General features: G+C 32.9%; 1 protein-coding gene across 1 annotated transcript; it reads left to right on the top strand.

The window, feature by feature from the left end:
- The first annotated feature begins 4,671 nt into the window (after positions 1 to 4,671).
- Positions 4,672 to 10,743, top strand: LOC118039476 (uncharacterized). Its single transcript, XM_035046182.2, is given in 14 exon segments — positions 4,672 to 5,368; positions 5,371 to 5,409; positions 5,919 to 6,031; positions 6,131 to 6,187; positions 6,283 to 6,378; positions 6,457 to 6,527; positions 7,282 to 7,324; positions 7,491 to 7,571; positions 7,684 to 7,743; positions 8,286 to 8,336; positions 8,524 to 8,621; positions 8,726 to 8,774; positions 9,183 to 9,227; positions 9,680 to 10,743. Coding segments are annotated over 14 exon segments (1,626 nt in total). The 5' UTR covers positions 4,672 to 5,031; the 3' UTR covers positions 10,166 to 10,743.
- Positions 10,744 to 13,428: the final 2,685 nt, after the last annotated feature.

A 13,428-nucleotide genomic window follows, 5' to 3' on the forward strand; every position in this document is an offset into this window, starting at 1 on the left:
CTCCCATTCCAATTTTCCCTCACTTTTTTGCAATCCAAATGACACACCACCTCTCTCTAGCAATAGTTGTTGCTGCTGCCGCTTTTGAGCTGTTAAGTTTTTTGCCTTTTCTTTTTCTCTTTTACAGAAAAAGAGAGCTTCATTTTTCACTGTTTCAACTTCACTTTTTTTTTCTTGATTTAGTGAGGCTTTTTCTTGAGATCGACCTTCCAGCTCTGAATTAATTTGCTTTACTGAGAAGGGTTTTTGATTTTATGCAAAGCCCATTTTAGACTTTGTCAAGGTATGTGAAGAGAAGCTTTTTTTTTCCCCCCTCTCTCTCTCCTTTTAAATTGTTAAGTTCGGAGTTGAATTTTCTTTTCTTGTTTCTTTTCGTAACTGTTAATGTTGACGAGTGTTGAAAATGCGAGTTTCATATTAGATCGATTATGATTCAGCTCATTTTGTTTGCTTTAAAGTGTTTAAACTTTATTTGGTTCTTGAGAAAGTAGAAGAAAATGAAGGAAAATGGAGAAAATCCGGGTTCTTTGATTTGGTTATTATTTTGTTTTTGGTCTCTAGTGGAGAAAGATTCAAACTTCACTGTTTAAAGTTTGGGCATTTTCTTTGATTGATTCACAGTAATCTTTAGGGTAGAGATTTTGCTTTGATTTGTGGTTTGTTTGGTTATGCCGGTTATGCGGGATGTGTTCAAAGAAGAATGGAAAACATGTACTTTTATGGCTTGATTTATGAATTTGGTTGTTTTGAACACACCGAATGTGACGAGGAAAGATGAAGAAAACTGTGTTATGTTATGGGAAAATTATGACAGGTAGCAGATTTATCAAGAAGATGAAGGATTTTTGTCAAAATCTTACAGATTTAACGAAGAAGAAAAATACATAAAGGAGAAGAAAATCAAAACATAATATATAAAGGAAATAAAGGAAAATAAATACCTGAAATAAGAGCTTCAATTTTTCCAGAGAAATGATGCACTTGTTCCTGCTTCACAATTGTTTACGAAGAAAAGAGAGAGACCGTGATGAGATTTTTTTAAGAAAAATGTGTGTAATGAGAAAGAAAGGAAAGTGTTTTCCTTTGTTTATCAAAAGGAAAACACTTTCCTCTGCTAAGGCTCCGTTTTCTGTTTTGACCGGAATTAAGTTTCTGTTGACTTGTTTTCTATATTGGTGCCAAACATGGGAAACTAAGGAAAATGGATTCCAGAAATTGGTTTTCCTGGAAACAAACACAACAAAGAATCAATGTTATCTTTTGTTATTTTTATACTCAACAATAAATATAGCATAAACAATAGAAAAACTGTCTATTATTCCCACCCAAACCAACTACTGATATAACAATACACCTTTATATGGACTCTTGAGATGGTATATATCAATCCTAATGAAAGGCCTACATAAAAAAAAAAAAAAAAAGTCTTCCTTTATCGTTTTCAAATAAACACACACATGTTCAAATTTTCATGGTGAATGCACATTTATTTTGCTTTATGGGATAAATCCTAAAAATATATTAAAACTTGGATTATATTACTTCAGTAGTTAAATGTACCTAAAGAGTCTTTTAAAAGACTCCTTTTGACTTCCATCCACAAACTCTTTAGCCTTTTATCCTAGCTCTCAATCGTTGCATTTTATGTGGTTTATTCCTAAATTTATCATCTAAAATTGTTTCAAGTGCTTCTTTGAAAATGTTTGGGTCAACACTAACTATTGATAGCAATTTACTTTGTTATCAATGTTGAATTTATAGTTTTTATACTTGTAAGTCAAATTCACTTATGCTTGTCCCTCAAAGACTTAATCATGAATGTTTTACTACCAAGAACGAGACAACCTTATATATCCATCAATTAAAACCATAAGCCATGCATATGGTTTCAAACTTTTTTTTTATTATTAATATATCTTTTAACATGACATTCATGTTTCACCTCGTACTCTCGTAAAATATCTTTAAAGTGTGTTTATTTTACTAAAAATTTGACATTCTTTAAAATTTATTGAACCATCAACTTCAACTTTAAATCTCTTACATTTGAAATCAGTAGTTGGATCCATTAATAATCTATTTTTTCCCTTTTCTTGCCACTTTCCTCCTCATCACTACTATCAGATTATTCATTGACTTATACGTTAATTTCATCTTCATCACTACTTATCTTTCATTCGTTATCAGAATCAGAGGCACCATACAAAATTTGACAAATAGATAATCAACTTGTAAGTTATCAATCCATTCATCTATAGATGTATTATAAAATTCAAATCCTTCTATTATCGGAATGAATATAATCATTGTCTACGTCATTATCATCATTAGAATCCACGTAAACTCTAGCATTAACACAACAGCAATATCAATGCCCATTTTAGAATTCATTCCTTCTTTCATCCCAGCACTCATTTCAGTACTCATTTTATCCTCCATTTCAGCACCAACTTTAGCATCGCACCTATTTCAACACCCATATTAGACCAATACCAGAACATCAAACATCATTACCACTAACATCATCACTTATTTCAATACCCATTTTAGCACCTATATTAAGATCCCCCCCCCATCACCACCATCTAAATTAGGGCTTTCTTCCCCTAATAAGCAATTCCACTTTATCATCATCATGTACATCAAAATATCTGGTTCTGGGTGGCCTGTCATCTTCAAGATTGTCTAAATAGAACCTCAACATTTTCATTGTTAAAGATCAGTTGTTAATCAACATCATCATATAAATACACCTTATTTTTACCTTTATACATATAAAATATCTGTAAGGCCGAAGCATCATCTAATATTTTATTGCCTTTGCCATTTCTTATGCAAATCTATGCAAGTCTATATCAAATATTTTCTTACTTATGAATAATATGTCTATAAAAGAAATGTAGTTAGAGCTGTACATTTTTTTAAAAAAAAAACATGATGAACTTTAATCATACACAAATATATTAGGCATTTTATATCTTGCATGGTTTATAGAAGTTATAGAAAAGTAACACATAAATAATAACAAAGAATAAAAATCAATGACTAATAAGAGAACATTATAGCCACTAGATTTTACTTGTTAAAGCATATTGGTTTTTTAATATATTTTTTAATACTTTATAATCAGGCATTACACTGTAAAGTAGAAAGTTCAACAATAATATTAAAAATGATTCAAAAGACTGATGTAAATATAAATAAAAAGGTTAGAGAAATATGTTATTTTCTTATCCATTATATAATTGTCTACACTCAAAGTTGTTTTACTTTCAATCTTATTTGTAGGAAGCTTTTCAATATTATAATGATTCCTTTTAGCACTTTGTTGATGGTATGAAATATACCATGGATCCATATGACTTAGGGGTGAACAAAAAAACCGATAAACCAATTAAACCGAGAAAACCGGAGAAAAAATAACCGAAAAAACCGAACCGAAAAAAAAACCGAATTAACCGATTAAAAAATCGTAAAAAAAATCCGGTTCGGGTCGGTTTCGGTTTCTAAAATCTGAAACCGATTGAACCGAACCGAACTGGTTCAACCAGCCACCACTTAAAAAAAAAAGGCAAGTATAAATACCATGCTTTCTAACCCTAGAATAAATTAACCCATCAACCCCCCCCCCAAAAAAAAATCAATTCTCTGCATCTCTCTCTCTTTTAACTTTTACTTTCACTTTTTCTTTAATTACTCTTTGGTTGGCCCCCCTCCCCTCCCCTCCCCTCTCTGCATCTCTCTCTTTACTCTCTAGCTAGTGAAAAATCAAAGCAGAACAAGTTGGTCGTCGTTGGCTCTACTGAGACACAGAGTGATGAAGAAGATTACTTGGCTGGGTTAACTCACCAAATGGATTGCTCCGCCTTTGAAGATGATTTCAAGAGAAACGAACTCCCTTGCAACACCGAAAAGACTAAGGTATTGCTTCTTTTATGTTTCTTTTAAAGTAGGACGATCTGCTCTGGTTTCTTTGATTATGTTTTCTGGGTTTAATGTTCGGGTCTTGGGTTTTTTGCCTGATTTGCAAGGTTGGGTTTTGTCTGGATCGTCTCCATCAACGTTATGTGCAGTTGTAGACAAGGATTTAGCCGTGGAAGCCTGAATGGATCTTCACCTCTAGCAACTTGGGATCTACTGTATGAGGTTGCAGGAGAAGTATAGAGGACCATTGGGTTTGAAAGGAAAAAAAACCAAACCGAACCGAACCGAACCGAACCGAAATTAATCGGTTTGAACCGATTTTAAGTTCGGTTCGGTTCACAAAATTTTTTTAAAAAAATTCGGTTTGGTTGTTTATTTTGGTTCAAAACCGGACCGAACCGGAAATGCTCAGCCCTAATATGACTTACTATCATGGCATATAAGTGGATTAATAATCTAAAATGTTGTCATTCACACAATACATATATCATGGATTGCTAGTCTTTGGCTTAGAATTATAATATTTTTTTTATAAGGTTTAATCAGTAATTACACACAAAATTAAACAATGATTTAAAAATTTCAAAATAATGATTCAAGAAAACAAAATACAACTGCACTTTTATTTTTTTTTAACCGGTCTATTTTAACATAGGGCGGGTACTCAAAACTATGTAGTTAGTGTTTATTTTTTCAGTGTACCATCTCCTTTAAAGAATAATTATTTTTTATATCATTTTAGCACAGTAATATTAAAAATATATATTTTAATTTTTTTAAAAAAAAAACAATATCACAGTCTAAAACACTGCATCAGTGACTACGAACAAAAATTGCTCATTTAACTAGAAAAAGGAAAGGAGTAAAATTCAGATGACGACTACTACTTCATGCACGGTAAAACCCTAGTTAGTTCCAGAACAAGAACAGCACCAATGTTGTTGTCCATCTCTACTTTCTACCTTCCCCATATATAACCCCACAAAACTATTCAAAACCCCAGCAAACAAAAACCCTATCATTGTTTTCCCTTTCACTGCCACAGCAAAACCCAACATCAAAACTCTTCTCCCCTATTTTTATTTTTCAATAAAGTTATTCCCAGCTATGGAATCCCCAGTTCAAGCCCAAGCAATTCCTCTTTACGAAACCCTAACCCTAACCCCACTTTCTCCTTCACCCACTGCCACTCCAATTCGATCGCCGCTGTCCGATCCTCTCCAACCCTACTCTGTATTCCGCAATGAGATTTCTCTCTCCGCCTTCAATTCTGCTGCTGCTGCGGAATCTGCTGCAGTTGATTTCTTCTCTCTTGATGTTGGAAGCGGTGATGAGGAGTTGGAGCTGAAGACGCCTGTTAATGGAGAGGCTAAGGGGAAGAGGAAAGCGGAGGTGGAGACGGAGAACTTGCCGAAACCAATGACGGAGAGCGTGTGGTTTAGAGGGATAGTAAATTTAGGAGTCCGATGTTACAGTTACATAAAGGTATACCTTGATGATATTGGACAAAGGAGTGCTTTTTAGTTTTTTTTCTTTTTGTTGATTTAATTTGTGGGTTCGTCCTCCTAATTCTTGTTTTTGTGTGGGAAAAGTTGATTTCTTGCACATTAATTCTTTAGATATATTGAGGCTATGGAGGAAATATGAGTACTTTCCATATTCATTGATTTAATTTGACTCTAGTAGTATCTTAAAATCTGGATGGTACCACAATATTGGTTAATTTCGATTCCCTCTTGAGCAAAAAATAAAATAAAATAAAACAGAGCGAAAACTATAATCTCTTCAAGAATTTATTGGCCTTAATTATGGAAGTCCAGTGTGAGTGACATTGGGGGTATGCTAAATTTTTATGTGTAGCTTACTTGGAAAGTTTAAATTTGTGAACTTTTCATGTGATGTTTGGAATATGTTTTAGCTTCTTTTTAGTGTTTTGAGAAATTGTGGTCAACGAGCATTTATAGTGAGCTCATATCTGATGGTGGGTGATGCAGAGATAGTGGATTTCTGTGATTTTCTGTCACCAACTCAGGAGGAACAAGCTTCACGTGCTGAAGCTGTACGATGTGTTTTTGATGTTATTAAATATATATGGCCCAATTGTAAGGTAATTCTTAGTTCCCCTCTCTCTTTCTCACTCACCCACACAATTTCTTTATAGAAGCATAAAAGCTAGTAAAATTGCGTTGCTGTGTTTGCTTTGTAGGTGGAAGTTTTTGGTTCGTTTAGGACAGGACTTTATCTTCCAACCAGTGACATTGATGTAAGTATAATGTGACATTTGTTAAGAATTTACTGTGGAATACTGCTGACTAATCAACTGAAACAAAAGCTTATGTTAAATGCTATTGATTGTAGGTTGTGATTCTGGATTCTGGACTAAAAAGCCCACAGATTGGTTTAAATGCTCTTTCCAGGGCCTTGTCTCAGAAGGGTGTTGCAAAGAAGATACAGGTATGCCTCCATCAACAGTTGGAGTACTATTGCTGCCAAAAAAACAAAGGTCTATTGTGCTCTCTTTTATTGTCTTAGGTGATAGCAAAGGCTCGTGTGCCCATTGTTAAATTCGTTGAAAAGAGAAGTGGTGTTGCCTTTGATATAAGGTCTGTCTATTTATCATTTGTATTTCCATTTCCTAGTTTGATTTTCTCCTTGCAATGTTTTGAGATTAATTTTTTTTCTCAAGGTTTGTAGTCCATTTCAATCCTTATTGAATTGATTCCTCTGAATAATTGTCCAAATGCATTTCAAAGAAAAAAAGGAGATGAGATGTAAAGGGGGGATTGCTTATACTGTGTTCTAGTAGTTGCAATGTTGTTATTTTTTTAGTGTGGGTTTGGTAAATTAGCTTTCTTATTGGTTCAATTATTGGGTGATTTTATAAATAAATAAAGGAAATCCAATACTGAACTATGATTGAGGGACTTGATCTAGATAGAATTTTAGTCAGTAGCTTTTGGTTTAAACTTACATGACACATGGGGGGAAGCCAAATGAGAAACTGAAATTATGAGATGCTCTATGAAGGCTGATCATTATAAGATGCTTAATTTGTAGCCCGGGTAAGTGCATATAGAGATTGTCATAAAGAAATTCTACATACTTTTGCTAATAAATTTTTTAAGGAATATTTTATACTACAACACTTAATTAAGCAAAGATGCCCTTCTTTTTTTCTCCGATCTTTTTATTTGATATATCAATTTTGTTAAATCTTTGTATTTTGTTTTTCATTTATATTATGGTTCAGGAGCTGTATATACAATCTGTAGGTTTTATCTCTTTGTCAGCTAAATTTCTGACTACATTCTGCATTGCTTGTTTTGGAAACTGATCAATGTTTTGTGTGGATCTCAGTTTTGATGTGAATGGTGGACCCATAGCTGCTGAGTTTATCAAGGTTTGTTGTCTGTGCTCTTCCTTTCTGATATTTCATTCTTTATGATGTGAGTAACAAGTTTAACAATCATCTCACTTGCTCTTAACATGCACACATGCACGCTTTTTTTAGTTGCTTGTGTGTATAAAACTAGTTTGAAGTCAAAGCTAAATGTTGTTTGTTTCAGAATGCAATATCCAAGTGGCCTGAACTACGACCATTATGTTTGATTTTGAAAGTATTCCTACAACAAAGAGAACTCAACGAGGTATATATCTGTATACCAGCCATCTAATAGCATTCTCATAGATGTCAACACTTTATTCTCAATCATTGTTCTTTTTTGTTTGCCTGATTCAAGTTTTCTTTAAAACATGCAGGTATACTCTGGCGGCATAAGCTCTTATGCTCTGCTTGCCATGCTTATGGCAATGTTGCAGGTAATGAATTAAACCTTTGAATGAATTCTTCATCTGCATTCTAGCTTGCATGCATGTGCACATTGTTGCTAGTTAATCCGTTAATTCCCTACTATTCATATGCTGTAAGATGCCAAAACAACGATGAGTTTATCAAAGCTATTGAAATGATGGTGATTAGGAAGATCTTTTATTTGGTCAAGCTATGAATGTAAAATGAAGAGATTACATATTTGTATTTCTAGTAAGACAGAAAATATACCTCAAATGCTACCATGTTTCATCTCAGCTGAGGTTTGGATGCTTGACAGACCACTTTCTGGAGTTTATTTCAGATAAGATAGGAATTTTCTTCCTTTTTGTTAGAGCTTTCTTGCATTTGACCTCTAGAGAGCATTCTACTTGTATGAGGGCAAATGAGTTTTTCTATGGTTTATTGATATGATAGAATCATGCTTCTTACAAACAATTTAAAGTATCTCGATGTTTCCCTTGGCATGTTACCATTTCCTTTTCTCATCAAACAATATTGCCACTGCCTCATTACACATTTGATGCTACAGAATCATAGGGAGTGCCAGGCTTCTCTAGAACGTAATTTGGGGCTTCTCTTGGTACGTGTTTTCAAGCCCTTATTCAGCACAATGTAACTTCAAGATAGCATGGTGTTCATGATGCAGTTGATATGTTCTGTTTTATTTTTATTCTTGTAAACTTAATTGGAGAATATGAACCCTTTAATTTTGGGGGGTAACAGTTTGTAGACTTCTATATTCTTACTCGTCTGTTTTTGGAAAGCAGATACACTTTTTTGATTTTTACGGACGCAAATTGAACACCACAAATGTTGGTGTATCTTGCAAGGGGACTGGGACATTCTTTTCAAAGCGTACCAAAGGGTAAAGGAAAAGCAAGGCTTTTAGGCTTGAAAATTTTTATTTTTTCTTTTAGCTTGCAGTTATTAAAAATATTACGTTTGATCTTACCTCATTTTCTGTTTTAGGTTTATGAACAATGGACGGCCATTTCTCATTGCAATTGAAGACCCACAGGTTGACTTTCTTTACTAAGATGTGACATTTCCATATATTAATTGACTATTAAGCAAATCAAAGAGTGGGATTGATTTGTTGCCTCAAAAAATTATTGATATGATTTTTTAATTACATCTTTTACTGCTTTCTGTGGGTGTTGGATGCATCTCTAGAGCTATATATAGGATTCCCAAGCATTCCCCAGGGAAGACCGGGTCCTGTCTTAGCTATTACAAGTTAACACTTGGTTTTGCCTTTGTATTCTGGTTTATGGGCATGCATTTCTGAACCCTTTTCCAGAATATTGAGATTGGGATCAGACTGTACAATTAAAAAAAAAATAAAAATTGGAGACCTTTTTCCAAAAAAGCGCTCATTATTTTGTTTCTGTTTGATGAACTAAAACTGTTTATTTATGATGAATAGGCACCAGAGAATGACATTGGCAAGAATTCATTCAATTATTTCCAGGTTTGTTCACTGTTATAATATTATTTTTGCTTGCTTTTCAACACTTTCACTGCACTAGGAATAAAGGTTTTTGACGAAAAGGTTCATTTTAGTTTAAATGTGGGGGCAGCATTCCAAAATCTTGTTTGTATTTAATATATTTCATTACATTTTGAGTTCTAACTTATCTATTTTTTATATCCTCAGTTTGATTTACCTAAGTACCCTAGATGAATTGCTTTAGCTTTGAGTTATGCTGGGTGGGTTAGCATCAGGATAGGTCGTAGCACGTCACCTCTCTTAACAAGTTTCAACTAATCGGGTTGTTGCCTTAGATGGGATGAGAAACTTGTGTGACTCATACCATCCTCTTGCTTCCATCAAATGAATCAAAATTGATAATATAAAAAAGCTTTGAATTTCTTTTGCTACTCTAAATTTTAGTGAAAGTCCTTTTACCATCCATATTGCAGATTAGATCTGCTTTTGCAATGGCTTTTACAACCTTGACAAATCCGAAGACCATCCTAAGCTTAGGACCCAACAGGAGCATACTTGGTACCATAATTAGACCTGACCCAGTTTTGCTGGAACGCAAAGGAGGGAAAAATGGAGAGGTAACTTTTAGCAGCTTGCTGCCTGGAGCTGGGGAGCCCTTGCAGTCAAATTATGGACAACAGGAAATTATGTGCAACTGGCAGTTGGATGATGAAGAAGAAGCATTAACACGAGGAGGTGGGCATGCTGGAGATGGTAGTGCACATTCCTCTGGAAAGAAGAGGAAAGCTTCTTCTAAAGAGAAGTCTCGGAAGAAAAAGTCAAAAGAAAATGGTGACATTGGGAAGGTGAGACATGATGACAGTGGCTCAAAGAAAGAGAAGTCAACAAAGAAGAAACAGCGATGGAGAAAAAATGATAGCTCCAAGGGTTTGGCCAGTCATGCTGCTGGGTCTTCATAGATTTGTTAAAAAAATAAACATATCTTTGGCAGGCTGGATGAATGAGTCAGGCATGGCTGATGCAGTTCCTTCTCGCCCATGAATGGTTTCCTGCAACTACAACAATCATTTAACATTCTGCCTCAAGACTGCTTGGGATGGCATGCTGTCTGAATGGACGTAGCATCTGAAGCAAATTACTGGCTTTAAGGTGGTTCCGGCTCCTCCCATCTCTGAAACATTGTGTCCTGTGATTGGCCAGTATTTGACTTTTGTACTATACTAATACAGAAGTATAGAGCAAAGTTCAACGAACAGGAGTAGTGGATGTGTAATTGAATCCAATTTCCTGAGTCGTACAACATCAAAGTCTCAGAACTTGAAAACAGGCCAGATGGATCTAATAATTTTGACACCGTTTGGAGCCTCCATGTTTGCTATGAAGGGAGGTGCTGCTTGTGGCTTTTAAGTTTGAATGCCGAGCACTCATGCCGTCTGATAAATGACAATAGGGCTGCTTGTATTTTTTTATTTTTGCTTTTATTTAACCTAGTAGTTGTTACATGTATCCCTATTAATTGATTGATTTATGAGCTCCAGCCTTGTTTTCTGCTACATTCCCGCAAAGTGACCCATGATTCCCCGGTTCAAATCCAAACTCTGCAGCAGCGATACCAGGTTGGCTGTTCGCTATCGGCTATGAAATGCGAAGGTATCATCTACTTGCCTATAAAACCTTATTTTACACGACTATTTCCACGTCATTAATAGAACAGAAGATTGAGAGGCTGTCTTTGTTTGCGTTTAATAACATGTTTCTGAGCATTTTAATAATCTAGATTTTTTAATTCAAAATCCACATATCCTCTTTTTTTAATGAGGTTCTAATTTATTTTTGGTTTTTTCATTACTTGAGGTAGTAGATTCAAGCTCAAGAGTTTTTTTTTGATTTTTAGGTTGACTTTGGATTGATTTTTTCAATGGTAGATAAAGGTGTTTTGGAAAAAAAAAAATGAGTTGAAAAATAAGTTTATAAGTTAAAATTTAAGAACTTTTGAATTTTTCATTCATCATTGTGGCTGAAATATTGAAAGGGGCAAGCGAAGTGTTATTTATTTATTTTTTTTTATTGTAATATTGTTCTTAAGTAAAAAAAATTAAGTTAAGCCTATACGTGTTTGGTCATCAAGGCTAGGCTAGAGTGTTTGGTTGGTTTTTTTGTATTATTTTTTGTTGGTTTATTTTTTTTTTCTAATTTATTCTTTAATGTTTGTTTTTTTTATTCAATTTTTGTATTTGCTTTTTTCATTTTAATATTAACTAACACATTTTTTTTATGTAATTCAATTTAATTTAATACCATTTAGTTTTTTACTTAGTTTACAAATAAGATTTCAATGTTTTTTTTATGATATTAGGAGGCATTGTATTTATGTGTTAGCTCTATTTATTTATATTTATTTAATTTTATTCAATCTCTTAAGTGTGTTTTTTTTTTATTATTATCATTTTTATTAAATAAATATTAGTTTCAAGAAATAAAATTACTAACTTCAATCGAGGATCTATCCCATGTTGTGAGATTAAATTTCTTAATTTATAACAATCTTTTGATTTTTTTAGTTGGGTTTTAGTTTATAAATTTCTTGATTTTTTGTATGTTTGTTAACACAAATGATTCTTGATTTATTTAATTAAATGCATGCATCAACTTTTCAATTTATGGTTATGATTTTTTGTCAAAAAATATACTTCTAAGAAATATGAGGTCTTTAATGGTTATTGTTCATATGAAAAGTGAAATAATTTTTTTTTCCAATTGTATCCTTCAATTGCCTAATTAGATGGAATTAGTGTTGCAATTATTGTAGAAGTACTAAATAAAAAAGGGACTAAACTTTAAAACATGGAAAACAATAAGTCTAATTTGAAATATATGCCAATGTTTATTTCGATCATCAAGTTTATTTTATTTGTTTTTTTGGTCCCAGTAATATAGAAACCTGACAAAAAATGATAGTAAAGAAGAGAGTGGTTGGTTGTCGTCACTCAAGCCATAAAAATAATCAAGTTTGGTGCTTAAATGTTTCATTTGATGAAAGGGTGGGGAATTAAATGGTGGTGGTTATTAGCCTTCAAATTGCTAAAAAAAAAAAATAGATCAGAGTTTGGAAAAATTTGGGATTTTGGGTTGGTTTTTTCATTTTTTGACCAATTTTTTAGCAACTTTAAAAAGCTGAGTGAGTTTATTTAAGTTGTTTATTGTAAATCTCTGTTAGCGAAAATCATTATATCATTCATATAAAGGGGGAAAAAAAAAACATGGGACAATTTTAATTTACTTTTTGTCAAACATATAGGAATCTCTAAAAATTTTAACGAAGTTTCGCTCATCGTAGAGTTTTTTCTATACCTAAGGTCCCAAGTTATTGACAAATCATCTTGCACTCATCTTATTACTCATTTCTCAATCGCATCAAACACATTGATGTTCAATCAATAATTCATTCATGAATATACGTATATAGTGACACGATTAAAAGATTGATATCTTCTTCTAAGTGCAGGGTGAGTGTCAAAAATAATAAATAACCCGACAAGATCGGTCGAACAACAGGGAGGTTAGTGGTACTATATAAATTATATAATGATGATGATGATGATGTAAAGAGGACTTTGAGATGTAGGATTATGTGAAAAGATTAAACAAGAATAAAATAATTGTCAAGGTTAAGGATCCACTAATAATATTATAAATAAGTATAATATAAAATTTTTTTTTATTAATCAACTGGAAACCACATACAAGGAGGTTCCAATCAGATGTTTTATTCTTAATAGTTCAAATTATAAATTTTTAACATAATCATATTAATTATTTTATTAAGTAACATTAAACTTTTTCTTTAAATATTATCAGGAATTCATTGATGCTAACTTATGTTTAACAATAAATTAAGTTTTGTTTTTAGTACAGGTGTAGGTTATACCATTACGGTTGGCTATGAAAGTATCAAACATTTGTCATGTACCAAGTGTTATAGAACATAAATCTAGATTAACCATTTAACAAGCAAAGGTATTAAGAATTAATAAGATTAAAAATACATGTTAATAACAAATTTTCTTGGATATAAACATTGAAGTCTCATGTTAAGTTTATATTATACCTATTCTAACACCATTAGTGAAACCTTTTCACCTTGACACAATAAGCTCAGCTAAAAATAATGAAGAAGATAAACATAAATAAACAACATAAGTATAGTAAAGAAATGAAAAGC

The sequence above is a fragment of the Populus alba genome, chromosome 1 (assembly GCF_005239225.2).
Source record: "Populus alba chromosome 1, ASM523922v2, whole genome shotgun sequence".
Taxonomy (NCBI): Eukaryota; Viridiplantae; Streptophyta; class Magnoliopsida; order Malpighiales; family Salicaceae; genus Populus; species Populus alba.